Raw genomic sequence first — 25927 nt, 5'->3', positions numbered from 1 at the left:
ACATTACTCAGCATTTGTCCACTTCCAGTCATGGCAGGCCAGGGAATGCTCACTGGAGTGAGGACTCAATTATTGTACAGCTAACCCTGGAGCACAAAAGCCAATTAAATTACTCAATTACAATCACTTAATTCTAAGGACGTGCTTTGTTATATGATTCAATACTCTGGAAATTTAAATAGCCTGATCTTAATCTGAGACTATGTACAGACATGGTGGATGAGAGTTCTTTCATGAATGAATAGATTTAATTAGTTGCTTGGTTGACAAATTTGTGTGAGTTCTTTTATTTTATTAAATAATTGGATGTTTTCTTTTAAAAAAAATTCGACTGAATGAAACTCCCAGAAGGTTGAAAGTCTTCAGAAGAAAAGTCTTTGAATATTTTTAGGCAAAGGTAAACAGATTCTTCATAAGTAAGGGGACATGAAAAGTTAAAGGTTGTTCAAGACGGGAGCAGGGATCTCTTGCTGCAATCATGCAGGATCCCGATGAGACTACACCTGGGGTATTGTGTGCAATTTTCAACTCCTTATCCAAGGATGTTCTGGCTATGGAGGGAGTGCAACAAAGGTTTACCAGACTGATGTACTAACACAGGCTTGGTTGATTAGGACTATATTCACTAGAGTTAGAAAGGTGGAGGGGGTGCGGTATCATAGAAACCTGTAAAATTCCAACAGACTAAGGGGGTAAGTGCAGAAAGGAGGTTCCTGATGATTGACTCCATGGTTCTGGACTCCTCTCACTTTAAGGATACAGGCAGGCCATTCAGGATTGAGATGAGGAAAAAAGTCTTCACTCAGAGAAGCAAAACTGGAATTCTCTGCCACAAAAAAAAGTGGTCGAGACCAAAACAGTGAATATTTTCAGGAGGGTGTTAGGTATAATCCTAAGGGGTGAAAGTATTAAAAGGGATGAGGAGAAAGCAGGAACAGGATACTGAATTGGATGATCAGCCATAATCATTTGGAATGGCAGAGTAGGCTCAAAGGGCTGCCATCCTTATGAATTGTTTATTTAATTGATGAAATTAATAGCCCATATTTAACCACTAAAGAATGGCCTATTGCTACTTTTATTTTCTGTGTTTGCATCTTCAAATTGAGTCTTAAGTCAGCCTTTAGTAACAAAGGCCATAAAGCATTGTGGTTTCTTAAGAATTCCCAATGAATGTTCAGATTCTGAGGCATAGTTTGGCCACTCAGTGTATTTTTGATCAAAGTATCAATTTCTATTGACACTAAAAACTGATTGAACTCCCATTATTGCCAACAAATTATTCCTTTAACTGCAGAACAGTACATTATAACAGGTACAGAGAGGTTGATAAGACAGAATATAGGAATATGAAAAGGCTACTCAGTTAATCTTCATTAGATTATTGATCAACAACTCAACTCCATTTCCCCTCACTCTCCATCTATATTTCTGACATTGTGACCCAAGAAAATTTCAACCAAACCTACTTTTGAAAATTTTAGTTCAACTGGCGTTCGCAGTCTTTTAGGAAAATATAACCTTCTTTGTATCCACTGAAATCTTTTGCTGTCCCATTTAAGGTTCTCATGACTGAGAAAAAATTTTTTTCATGAATTTTAAGCGGATTATCTTGCACTGAATCCCCATTTGTCTGCTCAATCATGCTAATTTGTGGACAATAGAATGGTTGTACGGGGAAAGTACAGGAAGATATGTTACATATGGTGAAATACGCATGCACACACAATACTGTGTATACCCAATGGTGGCTAGCATTTACTGGGTATTTTGTGCAGTTCTCAGGTTTATATCATATTGTTGTTTGGAAAGTCACTCCAAAGCAGTGTGCATAGCTAGCTGTGCTAAGGTACACAGATATCTATGCAGCATTCAATCAGTACAACAGCTCAGTACCTTTTTGCTTATCCATTAAGTAAGCTGTATTCATTGTCACAGAAATACTGTAGTTTAGTCTCTTACATTTTGGCATACTCGAGTTTCCTTGAGTTCACCACAGAGGTATATGTAACAAACCTCCCTCCCGCCTTGCTCCTTGAATGTGCCATTAATTTCTCCAAATGTTTGCAACAATGTTGTAAAACATGGCAATTTTCGAAGCTGTACTCACTTTGCTGTAGTAAAAGCTGTCATGCAAAGGCAGATGCTGTGGAACCCCACCATTCTGTGGTCAATGTGATCCATTAATATTGTTCTTAGACATGGCATTGTTGTAGCTGCTTGTGAAGATAGACCAGGTACAATTTGGCCCAGGACCCCTTTCACTATTCGGATCAGGATTGATTTCCTGACTTCCAAGACCCTGTCTGGAAAAGGATTTCTAGTTTCAAACAATGTAAGTGCAGATTCATGTGGAATGGCTTCAATTTAAACAAACTGAACACTGTACCGAGAAATTCACTGAGCAGCCTACCCAGCAGGAACAAGCAGATCTGCACTGATTCCAGACTAGATCCCACATTTGTTATTTTTTGACTGGGTACATTTTGTCAAGTTTACATTAGATGAGGGTTCCACCGGAGAGCTGCAGATCCCTCTGATGTTCCAGAAATTTTGCTTGAAATTTCAGGCACCCCTGATGATACGTTTGAAGCCATTCTGACAGAGTTGGATGGCCCATCAGTTTGAAAGCTGCCGTCCATTCAAAGAAATAGTAAGGAAAATTCTTAGGTCTCTCAACCTGTAGCTAAGATTAGGACTAACTGCATCATGATGTCATGTATATGCATCAATAAGGGAGAATCACTGCCAGAGATGTTATTTTAAAATCAGGCTGCAGACTAAAGTTTTCATTTATTCTTTTGGATGAATATGAAGAATCTCAGTGTTTTTTGCAAATGAATTAGGTAGATCTCCAGGTATGCTGCCTAAGAAGTACCTCTTAACTTACATCACTAAGTCAGCAGTCTTTGCTTTATTGCTGCTTGTGGTATTAGCCAAGTGCACTCTGACAGACTCCTTACCTACATTTCAACAGTACCTCATTGTGCACAAAGCAATTTGGCACAGCCTGAGTTGTGAATGTAACTGTACAAATGTAAATCTTCCCTTTCTTCTCCATGGAAATTTTGTTTTAATGTAGTGGATTATTAATACAAATTACAGAAAACCCTGACATAAACACCTTCACTGACTGAGGATTGATTCTTCGTATAAACTTTTCACACTAGATTGTAAGGTATAAGTACGCTTTGCATTCCCCTGCAAAATAGATATATTTAGTATTTCAAACAACACAATGCTTAGCTGTAGAATTAAAACAATAACAATGATTAAATATAACAATTGTGCAACTTACCAAAGAAAAGATTTTAAGTCAGTTTCATGGCTTAATGTGCAGATAGAAGAACGCTCTTAAATTATGGAAAAAGTCCCTCATATAGTTAGAATAAAGCAATTGTTATAAAGGAACATGTCTAAAAGAGTTACTCATTTAGTTGATAGATATGTTCATGTTCGATTTCTGTAGAAAGTACCCGCATTTAATTAATCAAAGTAACTAACCATGATTTCTTTGTCATCTTTCTTCAGACAACTGTTTTCTATAAAGGCTGAAGAACTTTGCGCCCTTAAGGCAATGATTGAAGAGAGAGAGAGAATAGATCAGCTTGAAAGAACAAATATCCAGCAATAACAAACAGTCTTTGCAACTAGCAATCTCGCCAATATAGACATACTGCAGCCAGCACCTCTTCCTGCATCAAAGCAGGGGACTGGAACTTGTCTGTGTGCATCACGCCCTGATGAAGCTGGAATTTGGATTTGTGGAGCAAAAAGCAGTGAGGAGCTTCCTTGATTCTTTTAAAGGGAAAAATAAATTGGCTTGAATATAAAAAGTCTGATTGACAGCAGTCATTTTGTTTGGTCAACAGAATAAATTTGGACTTTGCAAAACATCCGGCCTCCAGATGTATCTATTCACCGGATGCAAACGTTGAAAATTTCCGGTGTAGAGGGAACTTCAAAGTTAAATATGATCCACTCCTTCCTTCTGACATTTCACCAGGGTATTTCGGTATATTCTGTAAAGTCGATAGGTTCACATATCATGCAATTTCAGTTGGATAGAATTTAAATAATGAGGTATGCAAATGGTACTAATTAATGCAGATAGAGGAAAATCTGCACAATTGTAACAAGCAATAACAAAGAATGATCAACATTACATTGCAAGAAAACAATGCATGATAATGTCAGAGAAAAGGATTGCACTCAGATGCAAAATAAGTGAATTTAAAGAACAATAACGTACAGAATTGTTTTCCTATCTGGGTCTCCTAACACCCAATGGGAAGAAAGTGATCAAGACATAAGACTTGAAAAATAAAATCTGATATATTTGCAAAATTTATTTTTAAGAAATAAGCACATCTCTCAGGAAAGCAAAATGAGATAACGAAAAATTCTAGAATCACAGGATCCTTACAGCATGGAAGCAGGCTGTTTGGCCCATTGAGTACACACTGAACCTCTAAATAGCATCCCACCCAGGCCCAACCACCCACCCCATCCGTGTAACCATTCATCTACCCTGGCTAATCCACTTGGCCTGCACATCCCTGGACACCGGACAATTTTTCATGGCCAATCTACCCAACTTGCACTTTTTTAGGCTGTGGGATGGGGAGAAGCTCCACACAGACAGTCGTCTGAGTGTGGAATCCAACCTGGGTTCCTATGCTGTGAGGCATTGCTGTTAACCACTGAGCCACTACACCACTCTTCTACATCTAGTTAATATTAAGAAATGGAATTAAAGCAAGATAATGGAAGATGAAGGAAACAGGGGTGTGTTTTTTGAAACAAGTGATAAGTAGTTGGATAATGCACAAAATTAAATTAAAGAGCAAGTTAAGGCAAATACAGACAAATGAAAATTTGTGGATAATCATCAAGACAGTTACAATTCTTTGTGTTATTAGAAGGGAAAATCAACTGGTAGTGACTAGAAAAATTAAGAGTAGCCGAGGAGGAAATACATCAACAGGTTAAGTAGTAGAACATGTATAAGAAAATGAATGCGAAAATGCCAAGAACCACGAACGTTGAAGAGCCATATTCACTAACTTTGGAAGACATAGCAACTGAAGACAGATGATCTAGGTTCCATAATCACCAGCAATCTGTCATGTTCCATGCATTACAAAACCTGTAGCTTTTATATCTAAGCAACGTGACAGAGCACCAAACGCAGGGTCTATCAAACGCTCTTCTATGGTAGTGAGACTGGGCATCACAGGTAGGGAAAAACTGTTCAGGCTTTTCTCTGTTTCAGAGGTAGTAGGAACTGCATATGCTGGAGTTTTCTGAGATAGCAAGGTGCAGAGCTGGATGAACACAGCAGGCCAAGCAGGAAAGCTGACATTTCGGGCCTAAACCTTTCTTCAGAAAGTCAGCCTTCCTGTTCCTCTGATGCTGCTTGCGCTCCTGCGTTCATCCAGCTCTACACCCTGTTATCTCAGGCTTTTCTCTGTCACTGTTTCTGATATATCCTTAGCATCTGTTGGCAAGGATACTAAAAAAACCAGTCAACAACCCAAAGAACATGCTTATTTCACTAGCACATGCTCATTAAGCCAACAGCATCTAGGAGACGATGGCCTAGTGGTATTAACACTGGACTGTTAATTCAGAGATCCGGACAATGTTCTGGGGACGTGGGTTTAAATCCCACCATGGCAGATGGTGGAATTTGAATTCAAAAAATATCTGGAATTAAGAATCTAATGATGACAGTGAATCCAATGTTGATTGTCGGGGAAAAACCCATCTGGTTCACTGATGTCCCTTAGGGAAGGAAACTGCCATCCTTACTTGGTCTGGCCTACATGTGACTCCAGACCCACAGCAATATGGTTGACTCTTAACTGCCCTCTAGGCAATTAGGGATGGACAATGAATGCTGCCTAGTCAGCAGCACCCTCATCCTGTTAATGAATAAAGGATCTGTACTCAGCTTGACTATATTCACTGGATGGAAGATTGCCATCTATCCAAAGACCCACTGTATGATTGAATTGGATGGACACTGAGCCACAATCTGACGGACATCCATTCCTCTGCTACAAGGACACCTGTAGGTGAAATATGAAGATGTCAGACATTAGCATTTACAATTGAAAGATAGACATTAACAGCTGCGACCTCTGGGCACTGGCTGTTGGATGAGGTGAAAAGAAATGAAAACCTCAGTTGGTGGGAGAGAGTCCAGAGAATCCTGAACCTTCTCAGTCTCTTCAAATATGGCAAAGACTGCCACACAAAAGTGGGCTCTATTCCAGGCAATAACAGCTCTGACCATGACAGTGAAAGGCATTGTCTCGTGAGATGAAATCTGCCAGGTTGTCATTGAAATAATTGGGAGCTAGGATTCTGAGCCATATTCTATCAAGAAGGCACCATTGAGAAGCAACTGAGGAAGATTCCGTGAGAAGTTGGCTCAGTCAGCACAATTGAGAAGGGGATCATATAGACAGTGGCTGAAGTAGGCAAAAACAAGACTATCGGGCATTTTGAGCCCTGTGTCAAGTAGCAGCCTTATGCTGCCGAGGAGTGGGTGTGATAGTGCACTGTCACACAGCTCCTTCTGTAATGTGCCTTTACAAAGAAAGTCTGGAGAAAGAACAGTGGCTTTTGTCAAGATTCGTCCCGAGCAGCTCTGTAATGCATGACTCTGTAGTTTAAAGTCTGTTGCCCAGGATGCACACCAAGATAAACATCAACTGTGCCTGGAGGACCATCAACTTGGTGAAAGACACTCCTTGGTCTACCTGATAGTTGTTGCCTTCCAGAGCAAGGAGTTGATCTCAACTGAGTGTTGCAGAGTGGCACACTCCATCCAGGTCTACATGCTAAGGGATGCACAAAACTTGGGACAGCTGCCACCAAGGCACAGTGGGGAAAGACCACTGTCTGAGGTTTTGCTGCTGAAATTAAATGGGCTCCGATCAGTTATTAGACCCTCTTGATGTCTCAAGTATATGTAAATAAAATCTTGTACAAGTAAGAAATGCCTTTGGTTTGTTTGCTGAATAGAGTCAAACTCAAAATGTTTGTTTGGTTCTGTAAAGTAGCGTAATGAAGAAACAAACTGCTTCAGTGACTATGTGTGAATACAAAGATATTTTTATGAATAAAATATATTTTTGAAATTAAAAAACAGCCTTACCTTGATCATGGGCTATTATGGCATCTGCACTTCGTAACATCACAAGTTCAAAGGTGAAGTTTTGGACAGAAGGGCTCTTGATTGGTAAGTACTGGTTAAGCGATTTCTTTTCTCTTACCTGCAATTTCCATTAACTTTCCATTATCCATAACTGGGATTTAGAGGAGGACGTAAACTGCTGTTTACAGAATACTGTTTTCAGTATTTTTTAAGTGAGAATCTAGCACTTGGGATCATCTGATTAACTGTAAACTATTATTAAAAAAATTTCTATTATGAACAGATGCTAGTGGTTAAAATGGCAGTGGGATAGTATGCTTCTCCTGCAGAATGCGGGAAAGAAGAGACAGTTTGAACATCCTTGTCGACTACATCTGCAGGAAGTGTGTCCAATTGCAGCACCTGTGAGACCACATGGATCAGGTGAAGTGGACATACTTAGGAGTACGCAAAGCATCAGACGAGAGTTTTTGAGATGTAGTCACACCTGAAGTGCAGGCTGATAAAACAGGTGACAACTAGAAGCAGCAGGCTAACAGTGTAGGTCCCCTGTGGCACCACAGCTAGCTCTGTGGTGTAGCATCGAGGGTCAAAGTACAGTAGAACAGTAGTAATTGGAGACTCAACAGTAAGGGGCAGATAGGTGTTTCTGTGGCTGCAAGCAAGACTCTAGAGAAATGTGTTGCCTCCCGAGTGGCAGGGTGAAGGACATAACTGATGAGCACAGGGCATTCCCAAAGGGTTGGTTGAGGAACCAGAGGTCATGATCCATATTAGTACATAGGCAGGAAGAGTGATGAGGTCCTGTAGTGGGAGTTTGAGGAGTTAGGTAGAAAGTTGAACAGCAAGACCTCTAGGGTTGTAATCTCCAGATTATTCCCTATGCCATGGGCTAGTGAAGTTAGGAGTATGAAGGTACCACAGTTAAAAATGTGGCTAAAGAACTGGTATAGAAAAGAGGGCTTCGGGTATGTGGATCATTGGGATATCTTCCAGAGTGGGTTGCACCTAAACTGGAAGGGCACCAATATTCTGACAGGGAGGTTTGCTGTGCCACTCAAGAGGATTTAAACTAGTGTGGCAGGGGGATGGGAACCATAGTCAGTCAGCAAGTGTCCTGGCACGTCCAGGAGGGTTTCTTGAAGCAATATGTAAATAGTCTGACTAATTTTTTTTTATTTTGAGGGTATTTTCCTGACCAGAGATCTGCGACAGGTGGTGTTCCACTGGGATCAGTGCTGGGACCCCTGTTGTTAATTACTGGAGAAGAATATAGGTGAACTGATAAGTATTTTGCGGATGACCCAAGATTGGGGGATAGTGAGGAGGATTGCCAGAGGATACAGCTTTACACAGACAGGCCAGACACTTGGATGGAGACATTGCAGATTGAGTATAATTTAGACAAATGTTAAGTGATGCATTTTGGAAGCGCTAATGCAGGAGGGAAGTATACATGGCAAAACAGAGGGATCTAAGCGTACAGGTTCACAGTTCCCTAAAAGTGGCAACACAAGTGTATAAGGTCATCAAGGCAGCATATGGCAAGCCTACCTTTATCAGTTGGGACACAGTGTAAAAATCAGCAAGTCATGTTGCAGCTGTATAGAACTTTAGTTAAGCCACAATTCTGGTTGCTACACCATCAGAAGAGTGGGGAGGCTCTGGAGGGTAGAGAAAAGGTTTACCAGAATGTTGCCTGGTTTTGAGGGTGTTATCTGTGAGGAGTAATTGGACAAACTTGATTTGTTTTCACTTGAACGTTGGAAGTTGAGGGACAACTTGATAGATGTTTACAAATTTGTGACAGGCAACGGACAGAATGAATAGTCGGGGTCAATTTTCCAAGACAGAATGTCAATTATAGGTTTAGGGTAAAAGGGGAAAGTTTAAAGGAGATGTCAGAGACAAGTTTTCCTATAGACAGATAAGTGCCTAGAATGCACTGCCAGGAGAGGTGGCAGAAGCGGATACAGTAGCAACATTTAAGAGGTATCTTGACAGACACATGAACAGGCAAGGAAGAGGAGGATACGGAACCAAGCAGATAAGTATTTCAAACAGCCAGCACAGATAAGTACAGACTTCCTTCTGTGTTGTTTGATGCTCTAAACTCTGGCAGATTTTTACATAATTGAGGAAGCCGGGGCCTATAATAGGCCAGTTCCAATAATACTGCTGCAACTATCATTATCTATCTATACATCGAGCAGAGATCAAATCTGCCCCAGGTCATTGTTAAGACGACTCAATGACATATGCAGCACATTCATCCACATAATTTTGGATAAGAGAAAATCCAGACTTGATTATCAACTCTTTTTGGTTGTCATCAGCACTGAATCTTGCCCTGTCCTAAACCAACATTTATACATGATTAAAAAAATCTTGCATTTATATGGAATTGTTACAGAAACTTTTGTTCTTTAATTTGATAAAGAATGTGCTTTTACTAAAGTCTGTCCGCTAAATTGGTTTTTCAGTAGATGTTACCACATTCCTCCAATTCTGGCCTTTGGCTCCTCTTCAAATTCAGTGGCCCACCACTGGGATACTTTCAGCTATCAGACCTGAATTTCTGGAACTCCTTTTGTGTCTTTCTCCTTCTCTAAGATGGATCATTTAGCCTATCTCTGACCATGTTTTTGGCATTTGACCCAATATCTCTCATGTTTTGGTGCCAAATGTTGTTTGATAACAACTTATGGAGGATTTTGGGATGTCTAACAATGTCAGAGGTGCTAAATAAATGAAAATTGAGGGTTTTACTGCTCCGCAACAGCTTATAATCATCCAAACAACTCTTCAATATCTAGTGAGCTTCAAAACTGAGGTTCTCAACTACCTACAATTTGTACCATCGTCAGGTGAATACATAAATCATCGCAACAAACTCAAACTTTACACCAAAGTGTTGCAAGGAGTGTAAGTCTGAAAAATGCAGTTTGTCTACACTTGTCCAATGGTTCACTGGAACAGTTTCTGCGCACTACTGGAATCCGTGATCGAAAGTTCATGCAAAGATATATCTGGATCAGTAATGAATAGTCAGATATTAAAATTCAAAAACCATCTAAAGCAAAGAAAGGAATACCACAATCACAAAAGCTGTTTTGTATAAATTCTTTAATCAATTTATAGATTTACATAACGTATTGCACTTGTTTATGTCCTTGATAAAAATAAACTGATTCCAATATCTTAGGAAAGTTCATAAAGTAGTTTCCCACTTCACAGAAAATAGGTTAGAATAATGACTTGATAAATAATTGGTTGCTCACATTGGAGGAGCTTTTCTGCAGCAGTTTGTTAAGTATTTTTCTACTAGGTTCTGAAGCCCTCGAGCACCAGATTTGCAACCTTGCTGGTCCTGCAAGTGTTTCTCTCTTTCTTGGACCACAGCCTGGATGACACAAAAAAGTGCAATTCCTTCACACCAAAGTCTCAATTATTCCATGCCAAAACATGATTTGCTCTTCCTTCTGTCTGCGTTACACTATGTTGCAACACTCTCTCTTTACCTGTCCCAAAATCTAATGGATGGGACTGAATTATTTACAACACAGATCTACATAATGTTTAGTTTTCCTGAAACTCTTGCAGGAATTCTGAGTCTCTCCTACAACTTTGGTGAAAATTCAGTGCAAGGGACCAGCAGTGGATTGGGAGATGCTCCACAGGAAGTTCCCAGCATCTCCCACATGGCAATATATAGTCGAAAAGAAGAGGTCAAAACAGCAATGCGAACTTCATGTTGCATTCAAAGACTATCAGTATAGAACAAATCAACTCAAACCATTCAAATGTATACTGATCAGCTCCTGAAGTAATAAGGATCTGCTAAAGACTGCCTTGTTATTTGTCTTCATTAACAGAATTTGCCTTTTAATACTAAATTATCCACCTGGTGTACTCTTCTGTCCTCCTCTGTATTTACATTTACTTTATTTACTGGAAGCAAGTGGAGTTGGAGGGAAGAAGTTTAGTTTAAGGTTGTCTTGGAATTACTTAATAATTAGTGGACCCAATCAGTAACTGAGGTTGTTCACATTTTCAATCATTTTAAAATCATTTTAAAACAATCCAGTGTTTTACTGGATGCTGCATTGATTGAAAATAGACAAGAGTATCACTTTGCACTGAACCTAATTTGAAAATGAAATAAATAATTGCCAAGGTTACTGATGGATCAGTGCAGAAGTAGGTCTACCCCAGAATCACTGCATGATGTGAGGCTGAAGCTGAAACTTGTTTTATGGAGATAAAAGTTAACGAGGTGGGCCATTTGGAAGAGGAATTTGCGATCAACATACTGGTAACTTACATGCAAACAAACAGTGGAAAATGGCATTTCACAACACACACCAACAGTCTAGTTTTACGTGGCATCTACTGGCATAAATAATTACAGGACAAGGCACTAATTTAGGACAACTGTTTTAGAAGGGATAACAAGCCCCAAAAGGGCTACGTCAGATTTTAAAAACTAACAACAAATTAGAGCTACAAGTGTTACCAATAAGATAAACAGCTGAACTGATCATTTTTTTAAAAAGAAAACGTATTTAAGGACTCTGCATATATCTGGTCCATTGTTACTGAAAGAAATATCAAGTTAATGGTTATCAGCCTAAAAGCCACCTGGTCACCTATGGTCCTGCTTGACCACACTAGCTCATGTCAAATAATCCAGTTCTTCTGAACCAAACCATTGCACACTGCTGGTAACAGACTGCTCAAAAAAAAGCAAATGTTCTCTATACATCTTGGGAGAATAGGCTTTCAAATCCTCCTATGCTGCTTCTCACCCTTTCTCGCCACAATGAAACCATCTGCTTCCTTCTGGCTTAATGATGCACATTACTTGCTGTGCGCAGACCTGAAGGCTTTTTGGTTCAATTTGATATTATTTGTTTTGTTTCTAACAATTTGGGCAATAACGAGGAACACATATACTGCATAGGTTACCATATTATGTCACAGCACATGTAAAATCTCTAAGACATATCCATATCCTGCACAGTAAAGAAAACAATTACGTGCCAACATCATATTCAGTTTAGCATTTGCAACAGTTCCACAATTTATGCTGAAATTCTTCACTCAGGCACTGGTAACTGGAATTCAACCAGATTTTAGAGGCAACATTTTACAACCTTGCGTTTGGAGAAGAAACATAATTCTGAAGAGTTTCTAATTATTTTTGACTGAGAAAAATTTGCAGATTTCTCTGTAGCATTTGCAAATTTCACAAGAATATTTTACAATATTGCAGAGTGATTTTCTAATTGTTGTCCTCTACTTTCAATTGCCTCAATCTCCTGAAAAGTCCAGTGCAGATCAATACATCATAAGACTCAACCTCCTGTGCAAAGAGGCTCTGCACCTGTTTGTCATACTCTATCAGCAATAAACAATGGTATTCTGTTAGATGGGGTCAGTTAACTGCTTACATTTTTTAAAAATCTGATTGTCTCCTCACTCCTGTGCCACTGAGTATCAGAAGCACACCAAGGACTTGATACTTGATCGTACTTACACTACCAGAATAACCAGAAATTAAACGAAGTGGAAAGTCTTTTATTGTATTAACGTAGCAAAAGGGAATTGGTCTGTCTGTCCTATTGGTCATGTAGAAACTACATTTGACTGCTCGACAGTTAGTCCACCCGAGAGATTAAAAAGTGTCTTTTAATTAAGGCATCGGATAGCCCAGAGTAACTGGCAAAGTAACTAGTTCAAAATAAGTAGTTTTGTTGTCATTGTGACAATTAAAGTTAGGAAACAAAAACTCCAAGGGAGATAGTACCCACTGGCAACACAGGCTCATACATAAACATTTTTGCTCCCTTCCATGGAAGTAAGCATTATGACTCTACCTCAGTTTACACCATTTTTGCATCAATGTTAAAAGCCAAGTTCTCTCTGACCTGGGAACTCCTGAGGTTACAAATGTTCATGGGAGGGACATAGTCCTTGCCAACAAGTCAGATTCTCACTGAAAGTCAGACCATAAAATCCACTAACTGTGATACTGTTACACCTGTCCAGTGTTAAAAACATCCTTCATGTCACAACCAGTCAGCTTTCTATGTGATACAAGCCTCCACATCGGTGAGAGATCTACACTGGATTTTATGGTCCAATCAACATATCAATGACCCCTGAACTGAGAATGACATTTTCACAAAAGCACATTAGCAGAACATTACATAAAGCATTGACAGCTGCAACACTGAATTTCCTTAATGTAAACAAGCACCAATTGCTGGTGTGTCAGAAGCTTTGAATTATTTCTTGGGAACAGATTCCCATTTATTGCATAGGTATTTAAAAAAAATTAGTTCTGAATACTAGCAAGAACAAAATCAATTTCTTTTAAAATATTGATTTAGGCAGTTATTGACAAAACAAAAATCAAAGACGCTCTGGAGAAAATTCTTCTCTTAGCTTTGATTATGCGCTGTCAGGTTTCTCCTCCCAGTTTGAGACAGAAGGAAACCTCATCACAAAACACCAAACTGGAGTGAAGAATCTGACAGCTCTTGCTGATTAATCCTCAAACATAATTCTGTAACTTAGACCACCAGCTACCTTCACTCCTGCATATTTAATAGGTAGTGAACGTCTGATCATTCATTGCTCCTTCTCAACTCTGCACTTCTGACAGTAACTGCAAGAGCTCATCTGCTCTTTTAGGTAGCCTCATTCAGATTCCACAGCTGTTATCTGAAGTCTGCTACACTTATTGACAAGGCCACCTCTGGTCTGCGGGTACGAGCACAAGGTTTTTGTTTTTCATGACATTCTGCGACATCTCCAATCTGCTGGACAGTAGCTTGATGACTGCAAAAGAAAACAAAATATCATTGGCTGCATGTTTAGATGATTAAGCTTGCACTTACGTTTACAATTCTTAATATTTCAGGCTTGATAATCCTTCTGTAAAGTGCATTGGAAAGTTTTAGTGTGCTGAAGTTGCTAAAGTTGACATATAAATAAATTAAGAGCACAGAGATTTTTAAAACAACTTAATTAAATAAGAAAAACCGAAAGAACTGCGGATTGTAAATTAGGAACAGAAACAAAGCTGCTGGAGAGGGTCAGTAGGTTTGGCAGCATCTGTGAAGGGAAAATCAGAATTAATGTTTCGGGTCCGGTGACGTTCCTCAGTACTAAAGTAATTAATTAATTAAATGAGCCTTTTCAGTTCAAACTTCTGCAGGTTAACTGCTGCATGTCACAAACACTAGATCATCACAGCACACTAGATCATTGTCACTACATCTTGTACAACATTTGGAAGTTTGAAGAATTTACAGAAATCAACTATTCTTTTATCATAATTTATTTTCACACACCCCACTGTTCTCGTTCAGTTATAGATCATGTAAATTGCTCATTTGTTCGGGTTTTAAAACAAACTGGATTATGTTGTGCTTAATGGAGAGGAGTCACTCTTCTCAAATGATAACATTTCCAGTTAGATTGAACGATATATTGTACAACATCATAAAGATAACTTCAGAGAACAACATCTTAGAATGACTGATTTAATTGTGAAATAAAACAGTCTTTACATCTCAGGATTAAAGTCAATGTTCACGTAAAAATACAAATGTACAGATTAGGAGCATAAATTGGCAAGTTTGTACCTTGAACCTGCTCCACCTTCAATAATATCATTACTGATTTGAGAGTGTTGCACATTCCTATCTACCCCAAAAACTTTTGATTCCCTTTCCTAACAAGAATCCAGCTCTACCCTGAAAATATTTAATCGTCCTGCTTCCATTGCCTTCTGAACCAGAGTTCTAAAGTCACAATTCAACATTTCTCCTCACCCATTCTAAAGGGCAATAGCTAACTTATAAACAGTCTGCTAGTTCTGAACCAGCCCACGAGGGGAAACATTATTACCATAACAATGTGTCAAGGCCACTCAGGAACTTTTACTCTTCAATAAAGTCACCCTGACTTTTCTAAACTCAAGTGAAAACAAGCTGAACCTGTCCAATGTTTCATCATAGGAGAAAGCATTCATTCCAGGTAGCAAACTAGTAACCTCCTCTAAACTGTCTTTAATACACTTAACCTCAATCCTTTAAATAAGGGCACCAAACTGCACAGCTATTCGAAAAGCAGTCTCACCAATGCTCTATATAATTGAAACATAACATCTTTACTTTTATATTAAATTCATCTTGAAATAAAACAAAGCATTTCATTGGACTTAATTATTAGCTCTATCTTCATACTGACATTTTGAGACATGCACACTAGAATACCTTGGAATTCTGCAGTCAACCTCTGTTGAATCTTTTATTCTTCCTATTAAAATTAATAACAACACATTTTTTGAATTATATTCAATCAGCCAGATTTTTGCCCATTCATTCAACTGTCCATATACATTTGTATCTTCCTTATGCTCTCTTGAATTGATTTAAATGAGCTCCTAATCTGAACTGCGGGACCCTAATCTTTGAAGGCTGCATATCAATGACCACTCAATACACAGACATTTATACAGTGGTAAAGAAGGCACAGAGATGACCTTATTTGCGTTTGTGCTTTAAGGAAACAGGTAAACTGGAATGCCAGCATCTCACCTCCTTCCAAATTTCTTAAAGTGAGTTTTGTTGAACTTTATTGTAGAGACTACAGATCACTAAAGATGACTAGAAACCCATAGCATAAATTAGAGATGACTTGGTATGTTACAACACATTCCTTAGAGCAGGTAAGCTTTTGTGGAAATAATACTGGATGCCGGCTAGCAATTTTAAATCTTAGCAAACAAATTACCGTTTGTCTTTACTATTGCCTTCCAGTCTGAGTTTCTCCTTCCCTATGTCATCAACTACAGTGCTGAAGTCCTTATTTTTGTCGATTAGTAGGTTCTGTAGGAATAAAATGTTTAGAATTATCCAATGAAGTGTAAGAAACTAAGGTCTTCCAATACAATTTGATCAATTCTCATTTCATCCTGCAACACATGAACTATTCCTCTTAAGGCTTGGTGGCTTTTAGGAATTCTCTCATCCTATGCTAATTTGACATTCGGCAAAATAAACTGTTTCTCAGAATACTAAAAAATACAACTGCAGTAATTTGTGCAGATTTGCCACAGGAAAAGTAGGATTACAAAAGTCCTGAGTAATTCTAGACAAATGGAATTCAAAAGCAAGGGAAGTTATTATAATAACTTAAGACTATGCTTGGCAGAAGTCTGGCTTTTGCACTACAAAATAAAAAGTAGAAACACTGGAGAAGGTCCAAAAAGCTTTATAAGGACGATACAAGAACTAAAGGGTACAAGAAGAATGTACAGGCTGGAATTCTTTTCACACTGGAGCATAAACAATAGTACAAAACAATTCACATATTGTAGAATTTAATATAAAAACAGATGGCGATGAGCAGACCAATAGTGTCAACCTCAGGCTCACCTTAACACCAATAATATCTCCATCTTTGAGATAATAAGGCGCTCCCTGAAGGCTCTGCAGTTTCTTTTTCTTCTTCTTCTTTGAAACTTGTTGTGTCTAAAGAGAAAAGATGAGGTTTAGACCACTAGACATGTTAAGCTACAAAGTGCTCAAACCGTACTGAGCAAACACAAGGTTGAATGTGAATGAGCTTTGATATATCAAAGCTAGAAGAAAAGGCACATTTTCCTCAATGTCCTGGTCAATACGCGATTCATACCAGCATCATAAAAACAGATTCTCTCATTCCTATCTTACAGCTATTGGTAGAACTTGCTGTGTGCACATTGGCAGACATTACAACAGTACATAGTTGCTTACAAAGTGTTTCGGGATATCCATAAGTCACGAAAGGCTCTATAATAAATTCAAGGTTTCTTTTAAGATCAAATTTTACTAAATACTTAATTAGCAAAAAAAGTCAATCCGTTCATAGTATGAGAAAACATGAACTTAGATGCTGTATATTCCATTTCAACATAAGGTAGCCTTCGGAAGTACAGTGCACCAATCAACTATCAGCTTCTTCAACATAATGACATTAGAGAATAATCAGTTACTCTAAAGCCAAACACTGATTTCAGAAGCTGTAAAACAACAGGGGATCAAGGTAATGAACAAACCGTAGTTGGAACCAGAAGTTAATATAAAGCTATAATGACTCAATTTTAACTGTGGTATTGAATTACTAGAAGAATTCCAATTGAGCTGCTCCTGCTCAACCTCCTACACCGAGTATAGGAAGACCAATTATTAAATGTTGCAGACATTGGTTTTCCCAAATAAAGTATATTGATATTTTTCAACTGCCCACGTTACTCATATGCTGCTGTGTTAGCAATGGTCAAAAACAGCTTGACTATGTAAAGACACAACCGTAATGACAGTACAACCAATTTATTCGGAGCTTTTGTGTGCATGGCATCTTTTATTAAACCAAGTCTTCTAACATGCTTTGATGGCAGAATGGTGATCATTGAACAGCATATGCAGAAAAATGTTAGACAATAATAAAGATAAAGAAGGGATTTTGACCAAATGGATCAATGGGCTGAAAAATGGCAGATTGGGTTCAATCTAGATAAATGCAGGGTATTGCACTTGGGTACAACAAACAAGGGTACGGCTTATACAATTAACGGTAGGGCCTTGGGTAGCACTGTACAGCAGAAGTACCTACAGGTGCAGACACATAATTCTTTGAAGTTTGCGCCACATATAGACAGTGCAGTTAAAAAGGCGTTTGGCACGCTTGCCTTCATTGCTCAGTCCTTAGTATAGGAGTTGGGAAGTTATGTTGAGGTTGTACAGGACATTAATGAGGCCTCTTCTGGAGTACTGTACTACTAGGAAGATGAATGTCAAGCGTCTTTTGCTCAGGGCAGGGGGATATTAAGACTGGGGGCATATTTTTAAGGGCAGAGTAAAAGATTTTTAAAAAGGCATGAGGGGCAATTCTTTTTTCTTTAGAGTGGCTCAAATGTGGAATGAACTTCCAAAGGAAGTGGTGGTTGCAGGTACAGTTAAAATGTTTAAAAGCCCGTTGGATAAATGAAAGGGAAATCTTTAAAAGGATAAGACCAAGCACAGACAGGTCGCAGTTGTTTAGTTTGGGATTATGGCTAGCATGGACTAGTTCAACTGAAAGGTCTGCTTCTATGCCATAAAACTCTATGGCTATATTGTTAGACTGCAGAGGGTACAGATAAGTTTTACCAGGTGTTGCTGGGTATGGAAGGTATAAGTTACAAAGAAAGGCTGGATAGGCTGGGACCTTTTCCATGGAACATAAGGTTGAGAAGTGACCTGTTAGAAGTTTATAAAATAATGAGAGGTATACATATAGTTAATGATAGTTGTCTTTTCCCTAGGATCAGGAATTTCAAGACTGGGGACACGTTTTTAAAGTGAGAGGAGAGAAATTTAAAAAAAAAGACGAGAAGCACATTTTTTACACAAAGAGTGGTTCACTTTTGGGATGATCGTCCTGAAAAAGTGGAGGATGTTGGTACAGTTACAATGTTTAAAAGATACTTGGATAGGTACACAAATAGGAAAGGTTTAGGAGGATTATGGGCCAGAAGCAGGCAAGTGGGACTGGTTTAGTTTGGGATGATGTTTGTCACGGACTTGTTGGACAGAAAGGTCTGCTGCCGTGCTGTATGGCTCTATATGAAGGCACTACAGAGACTGCAAAAAGTCATGCAGGCATTAAGAATACAGAAACCTTTCACAAGAATGGGTCCATGGATGAGTAACTTCTGTTTTCTTTGGAGAAGGGAAAATTGACAGGAAAGTTAGAAACACAGGATCCCTACAGCGCAAATACAGACCATTCAACCCATCCACTCTGCACCAACCCTTTGAAGTACATCCCACCCCCCACTACTTTATCCCCGTAATCCTGCATTTACCATAGCTAACCTGCCCAGTCTGCACCAATCCCTGGACACTATGGGGCGATTTAGCCCGACAATTCCACCTAATCTGTACCTCTGTGGACCTTTTTGGATTGCCAAATTTGATACAGATATTTAACTCATGAAAGTCTGTACGAAGAAGTTAGGATAAAACTGTTTCCACTTGTGGAAGGAATGACTGGGAATCGAAAAATTTGGTAAATGGCAAAGAAAGCAAAGGAAACATGAGCAGAAGTTTTGTTTTTGCACACAGTAAGAGGGGAAGATCTAGAATGCAATGCCTGAACATGTGATGGGGGCAGGTTAAGTCAAGGCATTCAAGAGTGAGAAGCAGTTTAAACTGAAAAGTCAAAATTATGGAGGAATGGCACTAGGTGCAGTACTCATGTTAACTATGTTTTCATCTGCGCAGACCTCAAGTTCTTGCACAGCAGCAATTTCTGGAAACAAATGTAATTGCCACGAACGATAATCTGCACTCCAATCATGATGCATGGACCCCTGGAGCGGTTGTGCAGTCATGCAGCTTACAGGGAACGATGACTAGATTGTTTACAGGTGTCAATGCAGATACAATTGAAACAATTATGTGAAGCTTTGGAACACTGAAAAGTAGGGAAGAAAAGTTTAAATAAAAAAGGATTTCAAGGGATCAATGGCTGGCTTCTGCCACTGACACAGGAACATGGAAAAATAAGCAGGCCATTCAGAACCTCAAGCCAGTCCCCCGTTAAATGAGATCATGAGTCCATATACCTACCTTTGTTCCATATCGTTTAATACCATTGCTTAACAACAAATTTATCTATTACAGATTTAAAGTTAACAACTGATCTAGTATCCATGGTTGATTGTGGAAGACCATTCCAAACATCTATCGTCTGTGTGTACAAGTGTTTCCGAATAGACAAGGGACCTGGAGCAAAGAAACTTCCAGTTGACAGGCAGAACAGTATGAATGAACTGAAATTATTTATGCAAGCAAAGCTTGTGAACATGGGAGATGGCTTATAAATGAAAGGTGTGGACATAGTGTTGCACAGCAGAGCTGGGAGTCTAAGGTGAGCTTTGCAGAAATAGAAGGCTTGAGATTATTACGAGCTGTAAGTGAAAGTATCATTAAGGCTACAGAAAAAGGAAATGGGCAACTTTACATCGTTATGTTTTCTTGGTAACAGACCAGGTAGGATTATGGCTTCATTGAGATTGACACGTCTGCTGATTCAACCTGAGCAGGGCAGTCAAGGACAGGCAGATATGAAATCTGTACCAGAATTTTTGGAAGGAGCACACTATTTCCCATATATCCCATTTAAGATTGAACTTTGCAGGACTTGATATCCAATATGATACACAAAAATGGAAGATGAGAAAAAGGTTTCTCTCAATGGTGTACATCTAGATGTTAATTCCAAGTGTGAGGAAGAATTTACAAAACGAACAGAAATTGGTGGAGAACAGGGGAATACCAGAGAACACAGAATAGATGTTGATGAGATCATTTGCACTCACTTTCTAGCAGGAGGCACAAACGGATCACTACTGCTTATTTAGCATGCAGGCACACACGTCACGCTAGATAAAAGTGCATTATTTAATTCTACTAAGCTCGCACAAGCAAATACAATGAGAGTCTTTCTGCTCACCCAGCTGGTCATCAGCATCCATTCAAACTGATCTGGAAAATATTTGGCAATTTCAATCTGTTCCAGTGGCAACGAATAGTGCTGTATGATTTTTTGTTTAAGGGTGCGAATTGTGCAATCCTTGGATATGTCCCAAATGAATTCTTCAGCTGGGTAATACATCCTTTCACCAGGCACTGCCATCTTCAGCCGCAAGAGCAACTCAGTAGACCTGAACAAAACAAGTGCATTCACCAAAAGATACCGAATCTACCATGTCACTTCTCAAACAGGCATGCATATTTTCTTCTTATTAAATTCACTCTAGGGAAATTGGAATTGCTGGCATTTATTGACCATCCCTAGATGTCTCTGAAGAGAAGGTATCGAACCAAATTGAAAATTGCTAACTGTATGATAATGATGGTGCACTCTCAGAATTCCAGGTTTGTGATCCATTGCTAACAAAAAAAATGATGTAATCTGTACATCAGGATGATTTTCTAATGGTTAGCAACAGATCTAGAATTCTAAATTTGGGATTTCCAAGAGTTAACACCGGACTTGTTGAGAGAAAATATTGGTGAAAAACATCAGTAAGGCAAAAAATTACATTATGAAGGAAGTACAAGGGAGGAGCACAGATTTCCTTCTCCAAACTAGGTGTCTGCATTTCTACATATTGTTCAAAATGCAGCTGCAAGAACAGTTTCATACAGATGTTTGGGTTTATTAACCACCTTTCAGATGAAGAATTAAATCAAGGACCCAAGCTGTCTACTTGAGTGGATTTGAAATATTCCACGTCAATGCTTTGCCAAGCAGGGGGAATTATTTGCAGTACCTTAGCCAATATTTATCCCTCAAAAAACTTTGAAAAAGAAAGTTAGCTGGTCATTATCGCATTGCCGTTTGTATAAACTTGCTGTGCCCAAATTGGCTGCCAGGTTTTCTACGTTGAAACAATGACTAAATTTCAAAAGCACGGTGAACAACCCAGTGGCCATGATACGTGTCACATAAAAGGAAGATTATTTTTTCCTTTTTGGGTGCCAAGATTACAACTTTTGGGTCAATGCAGTCAGTTCTCCAGCATCAAAATCCCTAGGCAATTTAAATCCTATTCATATTGACATTTCTCACTCTCTGGTTTACCCAAGTAGACATGCAAGTTTAGAAAGGACACCACTAGAGTGCTGTTGCCTCATTACTGGATAAAATAAAAATTCAGATTACCAAGACCAATAGGGTGCAATTTATAAAGAAATATTGAAAGCATTGATCCAACGTCCAACATGGTCAATACAAATGATTTAACACTGTCTGTATTTGTTTTCAGCAACACAGTAACCAAGAATAAAGTGAATTTTAAATCATTAGAAGAGAAAAGTAGTGTTTGGTCATCTTCAGAGTGCAGAAACCTCCTCATTAGGTAGTGAAAATAGCCTTTGTTCACTATACAAAAGAATCTGGTTACGCATCTCTACGACACTCCTGAATTATCAGCAATAAAAAACTCGAATACAGTATAACAATGAGTTGAAAACAAAACAATAAATATACTCAGATAACAAGGTGTGGAGCTGGATGAACATAGCAGGCCAAGCAGCATCAGAAGAGCAGGAAAGCTGACGTTTCAGGCCCAGACCCAATTTTTTCTGAAGCAGCTCATCCAGCTCTACACCTTGTTATCTCAGATTCTCCAGCATCTGCAGTTCCTACTATCTCTGAAACAATAAGTATACTCACGTTAGATTCTCTTCTGCTTGCAGTAGTTGAATTCCAATCTCTGCAGTAGGCCCCAGTTTAAATTTGCTGCAGACAAAAATAATAAAACTCAGGAACGAAATTAGGCATGCTTCTCAATTTAACAAATCTTGACTCAAATTTGTCCAGTACTTACACACAATTTACAGGAGCAGAATATAGAATACCAGCAGGACATGCAGAAGCAATGTACAACAACAGAGAAACATAGACAGATTTTATAGCACAAAGGAAGACCATTTAGTCTATTGTGTGCATGCTCTTTGGTCTTAATCCATCTCCCAGCTGTTGTACTATACTCCTATGGTTACAGAACCTCAAATGCAAATGTAACTGTTTGTTAAACACAAGGAGAATCGCTGCCTATTAAAAAGAGCCAAATCCACACCATTCTCCAAGTGAAAAAACTCCAACTCAGATTCGTCCACTAATCCCTTAAAATCTCTGTTCCCTGATTATTAACGCCTCACTCCGAATGGAAACGGTAGAATTATTTCAAGGTTTTTCTATTTCAACGTAACTAAATATTCAGGCTTGGAGACATAACGGTTTCATGAGGAAGAATAATCAACCCTTGAGGCAGCTACAGGCAGTAAATGCAGCCACATCTACAGAACAAGTAATTAAACAAATAGATTCCTTTTGAAGATCCAAAATTTCAGGTTCTAATTCTAGAGAATGTTCTGGCATAGAACAAGTTCAAATACTAATCATTCTGCCTGCTAAGTTAAGGGAGCATAATTATCTAAGACAGAGTTTCTCCAGCCTTTAGAATGAAGTGCAGGTACAAATGAGCCAGCTCATTCACTTTGACAAACTGCAGGTAAACAGTCTGTATGTGGAAGTCATGTCACAAGAGTTGAACAGGTTTAATGTAATTACCAGCTGACAATTACCCGTAGCTGCTAGGAAGTATTTACCTATAAAGTCAGTAGCTGGCACTTACCTAAACTGCTGCTGACACTTACCTGAGCTGTTGCTGCTGGTTCCGTAGAATTTTGACAGGACATTTATTCTCCACCAGCCAGACTCTGAGGAACTCAATTGAAGGAACTGAGAGACCCTGCAGCACAGGCAAGGTCAAAACCTACAGGAGGGAAGAGAAAACATAGGAAGCAAAAATACCCAGAGGTGTACATTTTAGGGAGGTGACAAATCAAAACACCCTCCTGCACACATATGCGCACAGATTCAACCACAAAGACCCATCGCTCATTTCTTTTGCTTTATATATGCAAATCCACATTCATCCCTTCTGCAGTTTCCTTTTACTTCTGTAATTCATTGCTTGAACTTTTTTTGGTAAAGTACACACCTTTTGTAAGGATTATGCTGGTGGGGAATGGCTCATTTATTTCAGTGGCAGTGGCAATTGTAATGTTTCTAAATGAATTACAGCTAAAATGAAAGACTTCAGATTTCAGGGTTTAGTAGAGTACATAAGCTTTGACCTCAAGAGGCAATCTTTCCACCTTGTTCCCTTGCAGAACAGCATCAATTCCCAGCAACAGAGGAAACAATAGGCTTTAGTTGAGAAGGATTATAATTTTAAATCAGGACTTTCATTGGCACTGTGAATGTTGGTGCAACCTTGCCAACAATTCATTTGGGGAAAAAAAGAGAAATGCTGAGAATTACTGGTACCACATACTTACAAATTAAGATATGCAGCAGACGGAGATTTTGACAGCACAGAGAAGTCCTTTTTCTAAGAAAGAATCAGGTCTGTGGGAGTTAGAACTGGGAAGTTTTTCTGTTTAACAACAGATCTGGAAAATAGCAGCTAAAAATAATATGAAATCTGAGGATCACGGAATTCTAAAAGCAACCAGAGGGAAAAGCTTACAATGGAAGAATAGTGAAGTAGGCGAAGGGAGAACTAGCCATTTGGATACAAATTGGCTCAAAAGATAGGTGACAGAGGAATGGTGGTTGAGGCGATAATAAAGGTGTGGAGCTGGATGAACACAGCAGGCCAAACATCATCACAGGAGCAGGAAAGCTGACGTTTCAGGCCTAGACCATTCTTTTTGTGCTGGAGGCCTGTGACTAGCAGTATACAGTAAGGATTAGTGCTGGGGCAACTGATTTTAGTTAAATGATATGGATGTGAATATAGCAGGTATGGTTAATGACACCAAAATTGGAGGTGTAGTGGACAGTGAAGCAGGTTACCTCAGAATACAAGGGACCTTGATCAGATGAGCTGATGGGCTGAGGACAAATAGTTGGAGTTTAATCTAGATAAACGTGAGGAGCTACGTTTTGGTACAGCAAATCAGAGCAAGACTTTTTTACTTAATGGTAAGGTCCTCGGGCCAAACAAAGAGAGCTTGAAGCGCAGGTTCATGGTTCCCTAAAAATGCAGTCACAGGTAGATAGGATGGTGAAGGCGGCATTTGGTGTATTTGCCTTTATGGGTCAGTGCATTGAGTCTAGGAATTGGGAGGTTATGTTGTGACTGTACATGACGTTGGTTAGTCCACTTCTGGAATGCTGCGTTCAATTCTGGTCTCGCTGGTATGGGAAAGACGTTGTTAAACTTAAAAGGATGCAGACAAGATTTACAAGGATATTGCCAGGGTTGGAGGGTTTGAACTCTAGGGAAAGGCTCAATCGGCTGGGGCTATTTTCCCTGGAGCATCAGAAGTTGAGAGGTGAACTTATTGAAATTTATAAAATCGTGAGGGGCATAGATAGGGTGAATAGTCAAGATATTTTCCCAGGGTAGGGGAGTCCAAAACTAGTGAGCTTGGTTTAAGGTGAGAAGGGAAAGATTAAAAGGGACTTAAGGGGCAGCTTTTTCAGCCTGAGGGTGGCCTGTATATGTAAAGAGCTGCCAGAGGAATGGAGGAGGCTGGGAAATTTACAACATTTGAAAGGCATCTGGATGGCTATATGAATAGGAAGGGTTTAGAAGGATATGGGCCAAATGCTGGCAAATGAGACGAGATTAATTTAGAGTATCTGGTTGGCATGGATGAATAGTCCATGCTGTACATCTCTATGACTGGTTGACAACAAGAAATTCCATTCTTGGACAGGCACAAAGGAAAGGATATAGTTGGGCGAGTTCCCAAATACGTTGTCTGCTGAGTGGAATGGTGAAGGATCTTAACGAAGGTGAATGATGTCAATAGGGTGAGGTCTAACTTGACTATGGTTATCCACAAAGACATTTTATTCATTGACAGCTTGTTCAAATTAAGGAACAGAAAGGGAAAGATTAATGTCTTGTTTCTAATAACGCAAGTTGCGGTTTCTTATCTTCTGAAACTACATTCTTTTAAAAATCCTACATGAATGTTTCAGAATCCTCACGCTGTGGGAATTTCAGCTTTTTTTTCCATCTTTTGGTGCAAGAATGTTGTAGATTTTGTTTAAAAATTGGAACAACATTGCCTCTAGTTACAATCAAATGTTTACATTCATTTGGAAAGTCTGCTGTAAAAGGAA

The 25927-nt window shown here is 39.1% G+C and overlaps 2 protein-coding genes across 6 annotated transcripts in view; one reads left to right on the top strand and one right to left on the bottom strand.

Moving 5' to 3' along the window:
* Positions 1-3814, top strand: part of LOC125454265 (flagellum-associated coiled-coil domain-containing protein 1-like) — a 36128-nt gene extending 32314 nt beyond the window's left edge. For all 4 annotated transcript variants that reach the window (XM_048534858.1, XM_059647658.1, XM_059647659.1 and 1 more), the window contains one exon: positions 3532-3814. In XM_048534858.1, the coding sequence (XP_048390815.1) occupies positions 3532-3634 (103 nt within the window). In that variant the 3' untranslated portion in view covers positions 3635-3814. The remainder of the gene's footprint in view (positions 1-3531) is intronic.
* A 6511-nt stretch (positions 3815-10325) lies between these two features.
* Positions 10326-25927, bottom strand: part of usp40 (ubiquitin specific peptidase 40) — a 117304-nt gene continuing 101702 nt past the window's right edge. For both annotated transcript variants that reach the window (XM_048533971.2, XM_048533972.2), the window contains exons 27-32: positions 23440-23558; positions 22454-22519; positions 20726-20936; positions 16621-16716; positions 15977-16071; positions 10326-14014 (exon numbers count right to left, since the gene is read on the bottom strand). In XM_048533971.2, the coding sequence (XP_048389928.1) occupies positions 13894-14014; positions 15977-16071; positions 16621-16716; positions 20726-20936; positions 22454-22519; positions 23440-23558 (708 nt within the window). In that variant the 3' untranslated portion in view covers positions 10326-13893. The remainder of the gene's footprint in view (positions 14015-15976; positions 16072-16620; positions 16717-20725; positions 20937-22453; positions 22520-23439; positions 23559-25927) is intronic.

Source organism: Stegostoma tigrinum, chromosome 7 (genome assembly GCF_030684315.1).
Source record: "Stegostoma tigrinum isolate sSteTig4 chromosome 7, sSteTig4.hap1, whole genome shotgun sequence".
NCBI lineage: Eukaryota > Metazoa > Chordata > Chondrichthyes > Orectolobiformes > Stegostomatidae > Stegostoma > Stegostoma tigrinum.
Note: the sequence above shows the minus strand (reverse complement) of the source record. Positions and strands in the feature narration are given on the sequence as shown.